The sequence below is a fragment of the Drosophila navojoa genome, chromosome 5 (assembly GCF_054131105.1).
Source record: "Drosophila navojoa isolate 15081-1374.11 chromosome 5, UAZ_NAV_1.0, whole genome shotgun sequence".
In the NCBI taxonomy this organism is placed as follows: Eukaryota; Metazoa; Arthropoda; class Insecta; order Diptera; family Drosophilidae; genus Drosophila; species Drosophila navojoa.
In genome coordinates this window covers 8,006,565-8,026,850 of record NC_142893.1, presented here as the reverse complement: position 1 = coordinate 8,026,850, position 20,286 = coordinate 8,006,565, and the positions used below count along the sequence as shown (strand labels likewise).

Genomic DNA, 20,286 nt, shown 5'->3' with positions numbered 1-20,286 from the left:
GACATCTGCACTACTATAAAATATATATTTAAATGTATTGGGTGACCGCAAACAATTTGCAATCAAATCAAAAACAGCTTTGGAAATTTGTTTGACTTTCATTTCATTTGAAAGCAGCATTTATGCCATTATAGAACGAGTGCTAAATCAATCAAATGTGTCACTTTTCTGACTGGGCTGCTGCAATACTGGTGAATGCTGTTGTAAGTCATTTATGAATCTGACTTTTAGAGGTAGAGCTCGACCTAGATCTAGAGCTACATTTTTCATGTTTTATTCAGATATCAGCTTGAGTTTATTGAGTTTTAATATCTTAGCTGAAATATGGCTATATTTTCTATACTATTTTTTTAAATATTATTTCTAGTAAATATTTATTAGGCATACTATATTATCAAATGCCATTTCTTAATAAATATTTCAACATCTTAAGCTTATCGACAACTTGTAAAAATGTCCAAATTCTAGTTCTCGAAAGTAGTTTCAAGCCTGCTTGTTCACACTCTACAGTTACAGATATTCTCCCACCCAATGGATAATTCCCAGCGTATCTGCTAGTCGTCCCAGCTCAACTGGAATCGTTTTATATTACTTGAGTTTATGTTTGCACATAAAAGAAATAGCAGATAAAAGCAAAGTCGCACATTTGTTTATTAAGGTTACGAGCGCCTTTTATATAGCTGTCAATAATTGTGGGCGTTACTGTCTCTCTCTCTCTCTCACGCACACTGTTTGTGGGTGTGAGGTCTTTCGCATTGCGCATTTTGGTAAAATTTGAATGGGAAACCCGTTAATGCAAAGTAAACAACAGTTAAATCAAGTCTCTAACTCATTGTTGATACAAGTTAATTGCGTACAGGTGGGACAGCCGAATGTTTGCTTATTTATTTAAGGACCCTTTCATTAGGCCAAGGCGGTCCGAGTACGTGCAACAAAAAAGGCCAGCTCGGGGTCATTTTGTCTCTCTGTACGTGCGTGTACGTGTGCGTGTGCGTATGTGTGTGTGTGAGCTATATACTCACCTTTTATTATAATGCCGGCGACATTTTAATTGTGCTCAATGCATATTTCATAAGCCGACTAAGAGTTTTAGCCCAAGCTAAGCCAAATTGGAATAAAAAAAAGGAGGAGCTGATAGACGGACACCGCCATTGAGCCAGAGAGCCACCGAGCCACCGTGCCACGCTGTGGTGGATCGCCGTAGTGCTGCAGCCGCAGGTGCGCTTAGCGTGCACTTTAATAAAGTTCTCAAAGTGCGCCAAGTAGCGCATTGTCTTACGCTCCGCAAATAGCGGGGGCTGTTTCTACAGTTACAAGCGAGAGAAAAGCGCAAAAAGTCTGAATGCAAAATGAAGCTCTATCAAAGGAAAACGATTTTTTATATTAAAATCACTGAGACTCCTTTAGAAAGCTGAAGTAGAGATTGTATTCTAGATATATATTCTTGAGTAAATTGAAGTTCTTTAAAGTTGCTGCTATAAATATATATAAGTGAATTATTAAATATTTGCTCAATTTAAACAGCAGAATAATAAACAATTTGTACATTAATAAAACATTTTTAATAATAAATAAATAACTACTTGTTTCTCTCAATTTAACTTTACTTTATCAGCAATATTTTCAATTTTCCAATAATCCACTAGCTGTTCACTTCAATATTGAGTTATTTATTTTTAGCTTCTCACAATTATTTTCAGCAAATCTCCGCTTGCCAGAGCAATACATCCTTTTATATATATTCGCTTTTTTTTTTTTTTTGTAAACAAATAGCTTACAAGGTCTCTGCTAACTTCGTTCTGTTTCCCCTTTGAGTTTGTTTTGCCCTGCTTCAAATTAATTTTCCAATTTCGTTTTGTGCTGCGTTCTTGAATCGTTCACGATGCTTTTATGAACACTGAAATTGAGAGGAAGCAAATATAGTTTTATTAAATAAAATATATATGAATTTGATGTGTGCTATGACAGCGATGGAGCTATATATATATAAATATAAAGTATATATGTATATACATATATAATATTCTTGAAAAACTTGAAAGTATTTGTAGCTTACTAGAAATAATATAAGAGCATTAAATAGTTTAGTATACATTGATTATATTACAAAACAATTCTCAATTTTAAATAAAATCTCGTTTGAAAGCAAACACAATATTAAATAACATGAATATTAACAATAAATGCGATAAATAATAAAATAATAAAATAAAATAAAAAATAATAAAATTAGAAGATATAAAATATTTGTACTTTATATTATATTTGTAATTTAACTTTTGATTTATTTTCTATTGTAACTTTGTATATTTTTTTCTTGTTTGCTTATTAAAAAATAAAAATAATTAATAAATATATATAAATAAAAAATATGACACATTTTTTACTTATAAATAATGCTTCAATTCTCTGCTGGATAAAAATTTTAGTGGCACTGTTTGACATATAGATTATTCCAGATTTTTAAGAATTTTTAAAACTGAGATCAAATTTATGCAATTATTAAACTAACAGAAATATATTTTTTGTGAAGCAAAATTACAAAAATATACATTAAAATATATATATTATTTTTGTTCTCAAGAATCAATGCTACTTTTAGCTATGGAACTTTATTTGCCTATATATTTATATAGATACTTTTTCTTTGTAATTTTTACTCTTACTTTGTAATTTTTACATTTTGTTAACAAGTTTGCTTCTATCTTTAGTGGCAGCCTTATCTAGTTCTACATAAAAATGATTAAAAAAATCTAAGAAAATCTATACGTGGATTACATGGATATTAGTATTACTATCCTTACATTTTTGTTGTTCATAAGTATATCACATACTTGGAGTTACTTGGACTTGTCAGTTTTTTGGTTAGTTAATAAGCGGCTCTCTTGTGGCAAAGTTTGGAATAGCTTGCTTTAGGCTGATATGGCTGATACGAGTAGCTGATGCCGCTGTCGTTGCCATTACCGTTGCCAATGACGTTGCCATCTAGTCAGCCACTTTGCAGCGCGCTGCAACATAATTGTCATAGAAACCGGCAACTGGCAACTGGCAGCTGGCAACTTGTCTGTGGAACGTTGCACGTTGCACGTTGCAAGTTTTGCATTTTGTCTATGGCTAGGTTGGGGCTGTTGTTGTTCTCAAATTGCTTTTAGTAATCTCTCATAGTTTGTGCTTCTTTCTGCTTTCACTACTTTCATCTCGCTGCAGCACCCTCGAGAGGCCGGCTCTGGCGTTTACCTTTTTAATTCTACGACGCGATTCTTAATTGCAGGTACTTTCGATAAGTTTTCTTTACTTTGGCTTTCTCGCTGCCTTCGTTATTATCCTTCGAAGGATTTTCTCTCTCTCTCTCTGGCTATCTACTCTGGCGATTGCAATTAGAGTTTTTCTTTGTAATTGAAATGCGCAAATGATTTGATTTCAAGTTTACGCTTTTAATAAAAAAAAAGTTCACACACTTTTCTTTTTCTCTTTTCACTCCGAAGCCTCCTTATTGTGTGGGTCATTTTAGCCGAGTGCAAACAACTTTTGCCAAGCAGCAACAACAATAAAACCAACTAGAATTTTGCGATAAAAATGCCTTTTGTGCAAAATGAAAAGTTTTTTGTTTTTGCTGTTTGTTGAGTTCATTTTTGTGATACAACTGGGCTGCATTTTGTAGCTAGTTCTAGCAGAACTTTTGCCTTCACACATAAATGTCAGAGTGTGGGTGTTACGTCGTCTATGTGTGTGTGTGTGTCTGCATGTTTGTTCAAGTTTGTTTTTGTCAACTTTCCTTGGCAACTGGGCAAGAAGTTTGCACATTCTTTTTTCGTAACACTCCATTTATGCGCTTTTATCGCATCAAACGCTATTTTTATTTGCTCTATTCAAGCGAAAACGAGGAGATCTTTAAATTATGTGCAGCTGCACAAAACTTTAATTAAATGCAATAATCGCCTGGCATGCTGCCCTCAAATTGGCAGCAATTCAAATTGCTTTTGTGGCCGAGGAAAATTGTGAAATATTCGGAAACTGTTCAATGGCCTGTGGTTAATTTTCGTTTTGCTTTCGTGGTTAGCTAAATACATATACGTTTTGTTTAAGCCTGCAAATAACTAAGCCATGTTAATTAAATTAAAAGCATCTTATGCGGTCAGCTGGCCAGAGGTAAATTGCTCTCAAATGCATATACACAGCTGCATGTTTACTGGCAATAAATGCAGCATGCAAATCAACTCGCTTTGTATGCCAGCCAAATCTGGCAAATGCCATTGACAAGTGTCTGCAGCAGCAGCAGCAGCAGCCTACAGCAATTTACATAAAGCAATGAGAGAGAGAGAGAGAGAGAGAGAGAGAGAGTGGAGAAGGGGAGACGGCTGAGAATCATTTTAAATATTTACATACGACATTTGCATTGGCAGACCATGAGCTTTGGCACTAGCCGCTGACCTCGCCCCCATAAGACGAAGAAGGGGTTTCTTTCGCTCTCTCTCCCCCTACCACCCTCTCTCTCTCTCTCCTTCACTCTCTAGTGCTGTGACACAAAGCTGTCCTTCAGAATTTCTAATTGTTATTTAATTTGCATAAACTTAAGATCCAGCCCTGTGGCACGCCTCCACTCTTGCCCCCAGCGGCTTTCTAGAGCTCTCGAGGCACTTGTGTATGGGCTTAGACTGAAAGGAAACACATGTTCAATTAAATGAATCATTTTTATGGGCCGTCAGCTTTTGTCTAATTTATAAATCTCTCTTTCAGGGGTCTACTTAAAAATTTAAAACAAATTACATTAATATTTATGGCATAACTTTATGGCGCTGCCTAGGCGAAAAGGATTTGAAGGACTTAAGCGCACGCAATCATAAATACTGAGAATTATTGCATAATAAAATCAAACAAAAGCATTTGACAGTTTTATTAAATTTTACCCCAGCCTCTGCCTAGTTCTATGAATAGATTTTATGTTTAGCGGAAGGAGACGCCTGCTGGCAGTCTGGATGCAGGTGTGGGGTCTCGCTGTAAAACAATTACTTAAGTGATTTGATTTTCGAGAACTGCCTCCCTCCCACTCCTGCTGCTCACTGGCAAATGCCATTTCGAATTTCCATGAAATTTGTCAACTTTCTTTCAAGTCGCCAGTTTAAATGTGTCACGATAAACGAAAAAGACGAAATCGAAACCTTTAGAGCGGAGCACTTAAACTACCCAACAATCCTCATTAGTAACAAATTGAAAATGAAAATATTTAAAATTACTTTTGATTTAGTTAAGAGACTTAAGGATGAAGAGGAAGAAGAAGGAAGAATCTTGAAGAGGATGCTATGGGATGAGCAATTTGTCAGGGAAGCCCTGTATCTGTATCTGTATCTGTATCTGTATCTGTATCTGTATCTGTATCTGTATCTGTATCTGTATCTGTATCTGTATCTGTATCTGTATCTGTATCTGTATCTGTATCTGTATCTGTATCTGTATCTGTATCTGTATCTGTATCTGTATCTGTATCTGTATCTGTATCTGTATCTGTATCTGTATCTGTATCTGTATCTGTATCTGTATCTGTATCTGTATCTGTATCTGTATCTGTATCTGTATCTGTATCTGTATCTGTATCTGTATCTGTATCTGTATCTGTATCTGTATCTGTATCTGTATCTGTATCTGTATCTGTATCTGTATCTGTATCTGTATCTGTATCTGTATCTGTATCTGTATCTGTATCTGTATCTGTATCTGTATCTGTATCTGTATCTGTATCTGTATCTGTATCTGTATCTGTATCTGTATCTGTATCTGTATCTGTATCTGTATCTGTATCTGTATCTGTATCTGTATCTGTATCTGTATCTGTATCTGTATCTGTATCTGTATCTGTATCTGTATCTGTATCTGTATCTGTATCTGTATCTGTATCTGTATCTGTATCTGTATCTGTATCTGTATCTGTATCTGTATCTGTATCTGTATCTGTATCTGTATCTGTATCTGTATCTGTATCTGTATCTGTATCTGTATCTGTATCTGTATCTGTATCTGTATCTGTATCTGTATCTGTATCTGTATCTGTATCTGTATCTGTATCTGTATCTGTATCTGTATCTGTATCTGTATCTGTATCTGTATCTGTATCTGTATCTGTATCTGTATCTGTATCTGTATCTGTATCTGTATCTGTATCTGTATCTGTATCTGTATCTGTATCTGTATCTGTATCTGTATCTGTATCTGTATCTGTATCTGTATCTGTATCTGTATCTGTATCTGTATCTGTATCTGTATCTGTATCTGTATCTGTATCTGTATCTGTATCTGTATCTGTATCTGTATCTGTATCTGTATCTGTATCTGTATCTGTATCTGTATCTGTATCTGTATCTGTATCTGTATCTGTATCTGTATCTGTATCTGTATCTGTATCTGTATCTGTATCTGTATCTGTATCTGTATCTGTATCTGTATCTGTATCTGTATCTGTATCTGTATCTGTATCTGTATCTGTATCTGTATCTGTATCTGTATCTGTATCTGTATCTGTATCTGTATCTGTATCTGTATCTGTATCTGTATCTGTATTATCTGTATCTGTATCTGATCTGTATCTGTATCTGTATCTGTATCGTATCTGTATCTGTATCTGTATCTGATCGTATCTGTATCTGTATCTGTATCTGTATCTGTATCTGTATCTGTATCTGTATCTGTATCTGTATCTGTATCTGTATCTGTATCTGTATCTGTATCTGTATCTGTATCTGTATCTGTATCTGTATCTGTATCTGTATCTGTATCTGTATCTGTATCTGTATCTGTATCTGTATCTGTATCTGTATCTGTATCTGTATCTGTATCTGTATCTGTATCTGTATCTGTATCTGTATCTGTATCTGTATCTCTATTTCAACGTATCTCTGCCTACCTTTCTTATTTCTCTGTGAAGTCTCTACCTCTGTCTATCTCGAATTACCTTTCATTTCATATCAAACGCAATTAATTGTGAATGAGCACAGAATCTGAGCACTCGAATTATAATTTACAATTCTGGGAAAATTTATATTTTGATTTATATGTAGAAGCATATTTGGGCTTAGCTAAATTATTATGGCCATCAAATATGTGCCGCAGCAACAGCCACAACAGGGAAAAAAAATGTCAATATTGTCAAGCTGCTCTGCCTCATCATTTCGCATAGATGATTGTTTCTGTTGTTGTTTTTGTTGTTGTTGTAGTCGATGCTGTTCGTGTTGTTGGTGTTGTCTGTGGCGTAAAGTGAAAATATTGCAGGCAATTGACATTTTTCAGATGTCAGCCCACATTGATTTCCGTTTAGTTCGTTGGCTTTTGGGGTGGCCGGAAACAAACCGATTGCGTTGCCATTTATGACATATTCATGCCATATATCATACATACGCATATATCATATTAGTATATCGCATATCGACCGTCTATGAGACATGTGCCAACTGTTGCGTGCTTAACGGCATTTATGTTTATGCACATTGCCATCGCGAAGTGAAGTGTGACAGCGCGACACTTGATGAATATGAAAATGATTTTTTATGTAAATGTAGCGCATGAAATTTATAAAAGAAATTAGCAGCTGAAAGCACTCGCATGTGCGAGACTAAAAGAGATTTTTTTCTGTCGGACGGTGGGTGGGGTGGGTAGGCAGAAAGCGCGCGAAAGAGAGAGAGAATGGGCAACTGTTGACAGTTATCCTGACACAAACACGCATTGTCATGTCTAACAAGCGTCAGGCCCAGCCTGGGCCTGAGCCTCAGCCTGAGTCTTCACATCTCCTGTCAGTCAGAGGCAGTGAAGTGATGCCATGTGTGTGCGTTGGCATGTGTGAGTGTGTGTGTGAGTCGGGACATTTACATATTTACACTTTACGCAAAAATAATCATAAAAAAAAGCCAACGTTTATGGCGCTGTGTGCGTAAAGTTGCGTCTGTTGTTGCACTGTTAACGTTTAATGGATGGCAGCAACAACTACAGCAACAACAGCGACAGCAGCAAGAACAACAACAACAAACACCAGCCCAAGGGCTGCCCAAATGCAATTTGCACAAAGAGGCTGAGCAAATGGCTGCACAAAACTGAATCATTTTAATATAATTTACAGGCAGCACGCACACAAAGGCCCACACACACACGCACAGAGACTGTTAACAGTGAGCGTGCTGTTAAGCAACTGCTCTCAGCTGAGCTGTGTTTAGCGCACACAAACTCATTCATAAAAAGCCAACAGCTGAGAGCGTAAGCTTAACAGCAAGAGAGCGCGCAGATTGAGCTGTTAGATGCTGCTGTTAGTGCTGCTGTTAATGCTCCTGCTGCTGTTGCTGTGGCATCGGCTGCTTAAATAGACATCACACAGCATCTGGCGGCAACAGTGGCCGCTGTAACGTTGAGCCTGAACGACGCGTTTATCGCACAGATCAAACATTGCGTAGCCGCCGCGTATCACTCTCAGTCACTCAGTTTGATTAGACGCGTGAAGCGTGCCGAGTGCAGCGCATCATTTGCATGACCTGCATTTGCTGATTAACAACAAATTTAATTATTATGTAATTAGCCGAGTGCTTTAATTATATGTAAACAAAATATGTGGCCGAGTGTGTGAGTGTCTCTGTGTGTGTGTGTGCGTGCATGCATATAAATTAAATTGGAAATTTAATCAGTGACTGAGCATGTGCATCGGAAGTTGTTACAAATTAAACGTAAATCAAATATTGCGCATACGCCCCAGCGGCCACCCGAGGAGTCTGCAATGACACTAAAAGTTATCAAAGCATTGTTGTGTGCCTGTGTGTGTGTGTGTGGGAGTGTCTGTCTGTGTGTGTGTGTGTGTTTGCCTGATGTCTGTGCATTGCGCTAATTTCTCACACTTCAAACGTCTGGCAATGAATTTCCGTTCCCCCCTCACACACAGTGGCTGCCAGCGCTTCGCACTTCACGTTCCACATTCTGATTTCCTGCTTTCTTTGGATTTCCCTTTGTTTGATTTTTTTATTCCTGCTTCTGTTTTTTTTTTGCCACTTTTCGCTTTTGGCTTCTCACTTCCGCATTTGCCTCGCAGCGAATTGTTTAGCTCAAGTGTTTTGTTTTACTCAGTTCTACGCTCTGATTGTGTCCCTCTATCCCTTTATGCCATAAATTAAGCACTCTGACAGTGCACTTACCTCAGCTTTGTTTGCCGATAAACACTTTATGCGAATTTGAGCTCTGCATTAGCGCCGTCGCACTGCTCGCTAAATCCTTACAATAGCCAAATGGTCCTTGTTAGTTTTTGGCTTGAGAGGGCCTGGCTGGATTATTCTGGGAGGAGAAGAGAATAGAGATGATATAGAGCTTGTGTACATCTATTGAAATCTTTTATTTATTTATTTATTTATTTTTTTTTTTTTTTTAGTTTTCTGAATTAGAAGGTATACCTAAAGAGGCAAATATTTCGTATTTTATTTGTATTTTTATGGGCTTTATTTCTGAGAAGAATCTAGAATCTATTGAATGATAATACATTCATATATTTGGCTGCATTTCATTATATTTTCTTGTCTTTTATACATCAATTTATTATAATATATGTATATATACGTGATTATCCATATCAATAATTATGCGTTCAAGATACCCATACTCCTTTATATTTTCCATAATTATAAATGCCCAATTAAATATCAGCCTTGGATATTAGAGCAGATTCAAGCGTTTATTCATCATTAAATCTAAGTAGTTCATTAACTTTCATAGCCAGCTCTCTCTCTCTCTCTCTCCTTCACCTCCTCTCTCTCTTTTAATCTCTTTCAGCAATATGTTTGTGTAGTTGTAGTCATTATGCAAATTTTAATGAGGTTTTACTTGCTTTTGCTATTTATTTTAGTTAGGGTCAGAGAACTTGGGCAACTAGAGAACCCATCAACACTTTCTTTTGATTAGCTAATGGCGTTTATTTGATTTCAAATTGTTTACAACACGCGCAGCTGAGCTGAGCTGAGCCCTTGTGTCTTGTGCCTGTTGGCCAACTTTTTTGTTGCCACTCTCTCTTATATAAGGCACGTAGCGCGAAAGTGAAGAAACACTTGTTGGTTGGCTTGGCTGGGCTTGCCTCACTCACTGATTGCATGGGGCTTGAGGCTTGGGGCAGTGGGGAGTGAGGAGTGGCTAGGTTTGGTTTGCTGTTGCTGCCTGGCACGTAGCAGTGGCCAATCACAGTTGTGCGATTACCAACTTGGCAAATGAATTGAATATAAGCAATGGGAATGGTAATAGATGTTTCAACTAACAGCCACACACAGACACATACACACACATATACTACCAGTAGATGGGCAGTGCGAAAACTGTTGCCTACTTGCGAGGGCAGCTGTGAAGTGCGTAATAAAAATAACACGAGCAACAGCCCGCAGCAACGCAGCTAACTGCAGTGCTCGTACGAAAATAAACTACAGCTACAGCATATACAAATAAATAATAAAAGAAAAAATAAATAAAAAACAAGAAGAAGAAGCAGCTGTAAAACAAACAACGAAAAGAACTGTGAACTGTGTCTTCTGTGTGTGTGTGTGTGTGAAGGTTGTTTATTTTGTGTGCAAAGCGCAGCAGAATGTGCCACTAAGTGCAACTGAAATCCACAAAGGACGACGCCCAGGCACTGGCACAGACACAGGCACCGTCACCGGCAGCGGAAACGGAAACGAGAACAACATGCCACGACTTATTAGCAGCTGCAGCAGCCACCAGCGGGCCATCAGCTTGACAAGCATCAATTGTCTGTGGCTCGCCCTGCTGCTCGGCCATAGCTGCAACCTCTTTGGATTACTGCGACTCGAACGGCACCTGGTCGAGGGTGAGTCTTGAATAGTGGCAACCCCATCTTTCGCTTGGCCAGCCAATGTAAAAGACATTACACAGTTCGCCTGCTGCTGGCCAATCTAAGCTAGAGAGCAGCAGTTAAGGCTGACATTGTTGCAGAGTTGAGCATCTATTTTTCAATTTAAAAAGTTTATTTTTAAAGGAGTCGCAAGACAATTGAAAAAAGACAGAGAAAGCTTGTTAACATATAAAGTAAATTACAACATTATTATTTAAATAATTTGTAAGGATTACAGTCAATAAAAAAAGCTGATGAAGTTTATTTTATTTACAGAAATTTTGCTTATCATTAGAACAATGTAATTATTTCTAATTTATTATATTTTCTTTTGTGTAGAAAAAATATAAAATTTAATTATGAATAATAATATTTAAAAATATTATTTTTATTTAATTTTAACGTTTCTAAATATAATAAAATTATAATATGTTTAATTTTATATCTTCTTATTTCCTTTATAATCATATGATTAAAACATTTCTTTTATTTTTATACTTTGTCAAGCACATTCATAATTTTATTAAATATTTTCTAATAAAAAATCAAGAATAATAAAATGCTCTAGAATGATGATGCTTAAAATCTGTGTCAAATAAATTATGCACATTTTATGAGCGCACGCTTCAATTGTGTTTTACGTTTTCCATTTGTGATTTGCTCCGCTTGGTCCGACTCCGCTTGATGTCATTATGAGCGCAGCCTTTTGATTTAATGACAAATGCCATAAAACACACAAGCTCACATGCACACACACACACGCACACACACACGCACGCACATCCACACAAATCTTCGCCCGAATGCGTGTGTGTGTGTGTTTGTGGAGCTTGTGTTTTATGCGCGCTTTTGATTTATTTCCAAGTGCTCGCAAATGTTATGCTTTTCATTATTTTTTATGATAATTTATCAAATATGTGAGCAGCATGAAGAGCAAAAAACAGCCAACAAAAAAATATAAGAAAAATGAGAGAGCGAAAGCAAACAGTTGGCAGTCGTCAGTCGTCGGTCGTAAGTTTATGACCTTTCAGAAAAGGTGGCAACAGCCTGCTGATTGCAGCTTAGCCTCAATAATAGCCCACAAAACGGTTTTAGACCAGTTAGCACAGCTTTAAATAACCTTCAAGCTGAAGTAGCAACAACAACAACAACAGCAATACTGAGAGCCAAAAGCCAATTCAACTGCAGCTTATAGCGCCTTTTTTTGTTTTGTTTTGCCATCTTCTCTTTGCCCTCTGCTTACCTGCTGCTGCCGCTGTTGTGACTACTGCTGGCATCACAGCACTGCCCTTTGAGTATTTGGATGAGCACGTGGACGAGTTCAACTACGACCTGGACGAGGCACAATCGCAGGCCAAATACGATGCTCGACTGCTGTCCGAGCAAATGCTGAGCGACGCTGAGCTGCAGCAGAGAGCCGACATGGAATCCGGCATTAGCTCCAATACCAATAGCAACACCAACACCAATGCCAACGGCAACAACAACAACCAAAACAGCTTCAATGCCAACTCCAACAACGACTTGGCCGCTGAGGACGACTTGGAGCCGCATAGTCGAGCAGCGGCATGCTTCACAAATGGCCACAAATACACACACGGACAAAAGGTAAGCACACACACACACACACACATACACAGACGGAAGGATTTTGCTACATTTAGTGCACCTGTGCGCATATTCATATGCGGTTGCACCACATGCTCTAAACGGCATTTTCTTGCTGTTGGCTGTGGGTTACGAAATGACTTATTCAGACCTTGATTTCACAGTTGCAACTCTTGGCGAAAGCTTTTTGATAAATGTTGTTTTAGCCACAATTTAACAGGATATATGTGTTATGATATATGCTGTGTACTTTTACGGCTTCTGATTTATTGAGATGTAGTCCATTTCCTGGCTGGGTTATTGTTATATTAATATTTATTTATTAATATTGCTGAACTTGGCAAAAATAATGGGAACAGTATTTATGAACTAATTTTTTATAACAACAAAATGAAGAATAGTTATTTGTATACCCTTTGTACAAAAAAATAAAATTATTTGAGATTTTTTCCACAACAGATATTTTAGCTGGGCTTTACAAAATATTTTAAAAATATTCTTGCAATATTAAAACTATCCTGTTGTTTTATGTTTCAAGTTAAATCTGCAGAAAATTAAAAATATATATTAAACTTAAAAATATTTAAGAATAAAAAAATATATATATTAAATTTAAAATATATATAAACATTTTCTATGATATTCGCAAGGAATTTTCCAAAATTCTTCACATACATTTCTAATTAAATTCTGAAAGAATTCCTTATCAGCTAACTTTTCAACTATACAGTTTTTGATCTGTTTGGCAAACAGTTGCGAAATGCAAATTAAATCTTATATTGTTGCAATTTTTTGTTTTTAATAAATCATACAAAAACTTTTGAGCGAGTAATTTCCTTGAATTTTAAATTCAACTTGGCGAAAACTTTTGTATTCCACTGTAAAGTTTGGCCATTTATTAATTAAAAATCAGTGAAATCAGGCTGCAGCTATTTATTCAAGTATCAGGCGCAGCCATTTCATATACACACACATATATATCGCATATATATATACAAGTTGTATGTTAATAAAAAATATGAAATATATAAAGGATACTTTGTTTGACTTAAATTGTCTAGTCAAACGGAAAGTTCGCTACAGTTCAGTAAATTTCATTTTATTAAAATTCCATTAAACAATCTGTAAAGATCTCTGGGCAATTAGCATATACTATATATCTTTTGTATTTTTTTCTTCGTAATTATTTTGCAGTTTCAGCTCTTTTGATGCAATTTTAATTGAAGTTAAATTTAAAGCGTTTTTCTATGCTGCATTTAGCTCGGGCTTTAGTTTTGGGGGACATTGCGAAGCAGCTGTTGCTGCATTCGCATTCGCATTCGGAACGCATTGGCATTCATTTCACTGTTTTTGGCTTTGCTTGTTGACCAAAAATAAAACGACTAAAACAACAACACAACGAACAACGTGACATTTCGGACACACAGCCAGCAAACATGTTCGATATTGTTTTTTTGGGGTTTTGAGCAGAGAGAGAGAGAGAGAGAGAGAGAGAGATTTGCTAAGCCCTTGTTTCATTTTTTCTCCCCCTCTTTTTCTCTGGTTTCTCCTGTTTGGTTTTTCTTTTTTCTCTCTGCGACAGGTGCCGCGTTTTGATGCCTGCGAGGTTTGCCTTTGCATGGACGGCGAAATCTTTTGCTGGTGGGAGAAATGCGGTTAGTTTGAATTCAGTTTTATGTGTTTTAATACACAAAAATGTAGATGCAACTTTTTACTTTCTAAAGCAGATAAGGCGAATGTAAACAGAGCAGAGAAGGCAGCGACGGCGACGACGGCGACGACGACAGCGATGGTGACGACGATGACGACAGCTACTGCAGCTGCGGCTGGCGACTATTCGGATCCATATCGGTACGAGACCACAACGAGAAAATCAACAAAAGTGCACAAAATGGGCAGAAAGGCGGGCAAGCGGCACAAGCATCACAAGAATCAAAAGAATTTTAATGACTACGAAGTTTACCAAAGCCGCAAGCAGGCGCCGGATTATGAAAAGCCAGACATTAAACAGCAGCAGCAGGAGGAGGAGGAGCAGCAGCAGCAACAACAACACCAACAAGAAAGAAGCGATAGCATTGGCAACCACAGCAGCAGCGGCGAGGCCAGCAACTACAATATAATCAAGCAACACAAACACGAGCCGCAGCAGCAAAAGTTGGCAACGGCAACGCGCCAACAGCAGCAGCAGCAGCAGCTGAAGGAACCCTTGCAGCACATCTCTGCTGCCGCTGTTAATCAAGCAGCAAAGGAAACGCATTATCAACAGCAATTGCCAACGCCTCAGCACGAGCAACAGCATCAGCACCAGCAACAGCATCAGCAACAACAACATTTACACGCCCATCAGCAGCCGCACTCGTCCAGCAAGATTTTAAATTTTCCCGAAAATTTGCCGGCGCTACTTTATTATGACTACAAAACGGAGGAGCATGAACATCATCAGCATCAGCATCATCAGCAGCATTTGCTGCATGAAAAGCAACGACTGCAACAACAGCAGCAACAGCAGCAGCAGCAGCAGCAGCAGCAGCTGCGACAGCAACAACAGCAACAGCAGCAGCAGCAAAAGATATTGCAAAAGGCGAACGCAGTTGTTGAACTCCACACTGTCTTGGGCATTGATAAAAACTCTGATGAGGCGGAAACCGACAGCGATATTTTGCCCGAGCCACCAACCAAGCGACCAGCAACAGCATTGACAACCAGCAGCAATGGCAGGGCGACAACAATAGCTTCTGCTGCAGTCGCAACAACAATTGAAATGATGACAACGCCGCGCAGCCAACAAGAAGCAGCAGGAGCAGCCACAGCCACAGCGGTTGCCATTGGAAATACAAATGTGAGTGCAAATAAAAAAATAGAATAAAATAAAATATAAGCAATCAGACTTTACATTGAGCTGACAAAATGCTGAATACTCTGCAGACAGCGAGGCAGACAGACAGACAGACGGGCAGCTTTAAGATAAGGCTAAGCACTTCTCTTTGACTCTGATCGATAGATATCCTTTGAGTGGCAAAATAGTTGTTTATGCAGCCAGTCAAGTGCCTTATCGTTTGTTCAATTTCATAGTTAGATGAATTTGCCTGCGAGAGAGATAAATATAAGGGTGAGCACTAGAGGGAAAGTTATTGTTGCTAAAGCTTATAGAAGTATATATAAATGGTTTTATAGTTTGAATGATATATTCTCTATTTTCTGTTTAAGCTCGTACGATTAAATCAAATGAATTTTAGAAGCGTATATATTTTGATATGCCTTAATAAATTGGTTGATTAATCTCGCGTTTAAATTTAAAATGCTATTGATTAAAATTGAAATGCAAAAGAATAAATTGTGAATTTAATCTTAGTTAAAATTAAATTACCGTGATGTTTGGCAAAAATGTAAATAAATAAAAAAATACATAAAATAAACACAAAATAATAATAAAAAAAATTAAAAAATATATAATAATATATAAAAATAAAATATAAAATTTATAAATAAAAAACATTAAAGAAATAAATAATAAAGAAACTAAAAAAAAATCATTAATAAACAATTTTTGCTATCAAATTATTAAATAAATAAAGTAAAATAATATATACAAAACGCAATTAAATTTAAATGATTGATATACATTTAAAACAACAAAGTCGTGTATATTATTTATATATTTTAAAATGTTCATAAAAGAACTGATAGTAATGATATTTTTTGTTTACAGAGATTATACCTTTTTTTTTTTTCATAAACTCTCATTTTTAGATCAGATCTAAAAAATCATTCACTGTTAGTATGCCATATTTGATTTGATTCCTACTCAATAGTATTTTTAAGTAAAGCTCTAAGTAATAGCCTTAAAATTACCTGCTTTTCAACTTAGCTCAGATACTCTCAGTGCAAGCGTATAACAAAATACCCATAAGCCGCAGCAGTAGCGGGAGTAGCAGGAGTACCAGCAGCAGCACCAGAAGTAACAGCAGCAAATGCCAGTGGTTGGCGTTGCAGTCAGTGACCCGAATGGGGAGTGACAGACAAGAGCTGCTCCTAAAGTGTAGCCAATTATGTTTTTAAGGATCGTGCACTTTATGGACATGCACTGGAATCTGAAGCAGAGCTTTTAGCAAAAAGAATATTTTATGCTCGACCTGCTTTATTATTTATTCGAGTTTAGTGCTTACGTAGCTGACCTCAAGGCGGCAGCAATGAGACTTGATGAAGAATATTTAGTAGCCATTAGGCTGGACCAGTGCCGTAGCTGTCTCTGTGGCTGCCTCTTTAACGATCCATTAAATTGCATTATATTAAGTCTATTATAATAATCAAAATTGGATTAATTTATCTCCCTGTGTGCGTGTGTGTGTGTGTGCGTTTTGATGTGTGTTTATGACTGCAACAGGATCAGGAAATTGAGGAAGCTGACGATGCATTCCATCGCTGGCTGACATCGACGGAACTCAATGTTGACAGCACAAACACGCTCGACGATAGCTTGACAGCAGAAGCAGAAGCAGCAGCAGCATCAGCCGGAGCCGTCGGAGCAGCAGCATCAGTTGCCGTTGAGCAGCAGGAAACACCAGCATCAACAATAATCGATGATGTTGGCATTAACAAAAGCAACAGCAACAACAACAACAGCAACAGCAGCAACAGCAGCAGCAACGGCAGCAAAGACAATGGCAACAGGCACGGCAACAACATAGCTGACAATGCGGATGCAGTGTTCTTTCGTAGCTCCTACAATGATTACAGCAGTGAATTCAATGGCAGCGTTGTCAATATTGACATTACACTAACTGCTGTAGATGTGCATCCACAGCAACAGCAGCAGCACCACCACCAGCAGCACTTGCCCAAAGCGCAAACGGATTTAATTGCAAATGACAACCAAACGTCTGACGTGGGCGCAAGACAACAAACAGCAGCAATGCAGCCAACAGCAGCAGCCACAACAGCAGCAACAGCAACAGCGGCAGCAGCAGCAACACCGCGGGTGCCCATCACCAACAGCAGCGACGGCAGCAGCAGCAGCAATCAGTATGTGCCGCCCTACACGCTGACAACGATTATAACAACAGCGCCGCTGGCAACGGGGCGTATGTGCAATGTGCTTGGTAAGTTGACAAGAACAGCAACAACAACAACAACAACAACAGCAATATAGACAACAACTAACGTAAGAACGACTCCGTCTCTCTCTATCTATCTCTTTCTCTATCTCTCTCTCCACTCCACTCCACTTGATTGCTCACGCAGGCAAATTGTATAAAATTGGTGAAATTCTGCCACAGGACACTGGCAACTGTTTGCAGTGCATCTGCACGGATGCGGTGACACCTGATGAGCTGCCCAGCGTCACGTGCAGTCCGCACAACTGTCCGCCGCTCGTGCTGCCCGACCTGTTCGATGCGACTGGTTACTGAGGTTACGGGTTTGTGCTGTAAGTTGCAAATAAAACGAAAACAAAAAAATATAAAAAAAATAAATAAATAAATCTGGCAAACAAATATAAATTCAACTCAATTTACAATGCCATGCATACATATAGACACAAATTGAAACCAAAAATTCGAAATGAAATAAGGTAAAAAAAAAGGAGAGCGAAAAATAATAATGAGGTAAAAACGAAATTAATACAAATTAATTGAATTTTAATTGAATTGGAATTAAACATGGGCATTCATTAAAGTCTTCAACTGCAGCAGATAGCTCATCTATAAAAACTAATTAAATATATACACACACACACACATACTACACAGATACCCAGTTACTCTGTACTAGCTCAACAATTTATGGATTTCAATGTAAAGCCCTCCCTATCATGAGTGTAATGCACACTCACTAAAACAAATACGATGAACCTATCAGCAACACTAACACACATTTACACACACACACAGTCGCACATGTAGTCGTATGTGTGTGTGCCAAGTGGAACAGATCAAATTGCTGAGAGCAAAGTCTAGTTTATAAGCTTAATGTTTATGCATTTTACACACAACAAAAACAAATCTAGTCGAGCCACATGCAACATAAAACTCTGCCCACCCTCTCTATCTCACTGTCTCTCTCTCTCTCACCCACACAGTCAACCATTCATCTTCTCACACACAGCATGCAAAAGAATGTATACACACCATTCGAAATTTTAAAGAATTTATAGATGTACTTGAAAGCCCAACAGACGACACACATCTCCATACCAACGTATACACACTATGCTATATACCCACTTATATAGAAATATATATACATATATATATATATATATACACTTAATACTAATCTATAAATATTTATTTTATCATAAGTATCATACATATATAATATATACATATATCGGATAGGTATGTTTACCCTGTATCCAGTAAAGGCGAAAGTCTTTTAATCAACGTTATCGATATGATATTGATTAGGAATATTCATAAAAATATACTGATACATATATATGTATATTCCTAATCTATACACACATTGCACACTGGGTACAGGGTATCAGCTGGTCGGGCTCATTCGACTCGTAATACTCTCAACTTCATCACATTTGATTTACGATATATTTCTATACGAGCAAAAAAACCCATACCAAATGGAAGCGTACTTTAAGCAACTATATCCATAACGTAAAAAACTGAACAATGACAAATAATGTATTACGTATCTGTATAATCAGTTGCAACTAGTTTAAGATAGCAATTTTGATTTATTCGATTTTTTGTATTGTTCAATTAATAATTTATAATTTCAATGTTCAAGTAGAACATATGATAAATACGTAATAATTTATTGAAAACGAAAAGAAAATATAAATATTCTAGAGTATTATATGAGTAATATGTATAACGTTTTTAGAGAAGAAGAACACCATATCTCGTAGTATTATGAAACTTTTACGAAACGAACCTAATATCTAGACCTAAACTAACAATCATTTATGCTATTTAGTTATAGTTCAGCATTACTCCCACATCAAACAAAGAAACAAAATAAAAACTATTTTAGGCGTGATAATTAATTCACTTTAAAAATGAAAAGAATATATAAATATAAAATTCATAAAATTTAATTTAAGCATAAACGAAACTTGAACAAATATATACTTGAAAAGTAGAAAAACAAAAATGATAGATAAAACGTGAATAGGCACTTGAAATTTTATATAAAACAAAGAGGAAAACATTTGAACTTCTTCAATGCATAAAAATAAATCAAAATAAATTCTTGTAAAAATCAACATAAATGTACTGAAAAAGGCAAAATCAACAAAAACAAATATAATAAAAAATGCAAAAGGAATAATTGAGAGATATCAGACAAAAAATAAACATAAAATTGAAATATAAATTAAAATCGTGTACCCGTTATCCGTATTAAAAAAAAAAAAACTAAAATGTATACAAAATATTTGCAAATATATCAAATATTGTATGTGTAAAGTAAATGTAATTGCAAAACAAATCTCTTAACTAATCTATTTACACACACACACATATATGTATGTATGTATATGCATATTTACAGGACTCACACACACACACACACGTATATGTATATGTATGTGCAGAACATTAGTGTTTTGAGAAGAAATCAAATTGACATAAATAAACCAAAACTATGATAAATCACACAGCGTTTATTATTTCACTTCTCCATTCGCTTGGGTAAAAATTTCGTTGGAACAGTTTCTCATCAAATTTCTTAAGATATATATATGCAACTGGACTGGTTTACCACATATCTCGCCCACACGACAGGCTATAATAGTTAGCTCTCGCTGCCAGACTCAAACCCCGAATCGTCCGCCTCGGTGTCCAGATTGTTTGGCAGCGCGAGGTCTCGGT

The 20,286-nt window shown here is 36.9% G+C and overlaps 1 protein-coding gene and 1 long non-coding RNA gene across 4 annotated transcripts in view; one reads left to right on the top strand and one right to left on the bottom strand.

Moving 5' to 3' along the window:
• Positions 1-1,569: 1,569 nt before the first annotated feature.
• LOC149091007 (uncharacterized) overlaps positions 1,570-20,286 on the bottom strand; it is a 39,147-nt gene continuing 20,430 nt past the window's right edge. The window contains exons 2-3 of the long non-coding RNA XR_016196922.1: positions 9,159-9,294; positions 1,570-1,897 (exon numbers count right to left, since the gene is read on the bottom strand). This is a non-coding gene — a long non-coding RNA (uncharacterized LOC149091007). The remainder of the gene's footprint in view (positions 1,898-9,158; positions 9,295-20,286) is intronic.
• Positions 8,350-19,847, top strand: LOC108653815 (uncharacterized). 3 transcript variants are annotated; one of them, XM_089260905.1, is made up of 7 exons: positions 8,350-8,696; positions 10,379-10,825; positions 12,132-12,457; positions 14,040-14,112; positions 14,182-15,296; positions 16,842-17,556; positions 17,699-19,847. In XM_089260905.1, the coding sequence occupies exons 2-7, from the start codon at positions 10,684-10,686 to the stop codon at positions 17,863-17,865; spliced, it is 2,538 nt and encodes an 845-aa protein (XP_089117031.1). In that variant the 5' UTR covers positions 8,350-8,696; positions 10,379-10,683; the 3' UTR covers positions 17,866-19,847. The 3 variants fall into 3 exon arrangements, with proteins under 3 accessions (XP_089117031.1, XP_089117032.1, XP_089117030.1); XM_089260906.1 differs by lacking the exon at positions 8,350-8,696 and having other exon boundaries at positions 9,629-10,825; positions 14,185-15,296; XM_089260904.1 differs by lacking the exon at positions 8,350-8,696 and having other exon boundaries at positions 9,629-10,825.

Bases quoted from the DNA above. Each gene is read 5' to 3' on its own strand.
- LOC108653815 (XM_089260905.1), top strand. From the start codon at position 10,684: ATGCCACGACTTATTAGCAGCTGCAGCAGCCACCAGCGGGCCATCAGC. The intron at 10,826-12,131 runs GTGAGTCTTGAA...CTGGCATCACAG, and splicing joins CGAACGGCACCTGGTCGAGG to CACTGCCCTTTGAGTATTTG. The intron at 15,297-16,841 runs GTGAGTGCAAAT...TGACTGCAACAG, and splicing joins TTGCCATTGGAAATACAAAT to GATCAGGAAATTGAGGAAGC.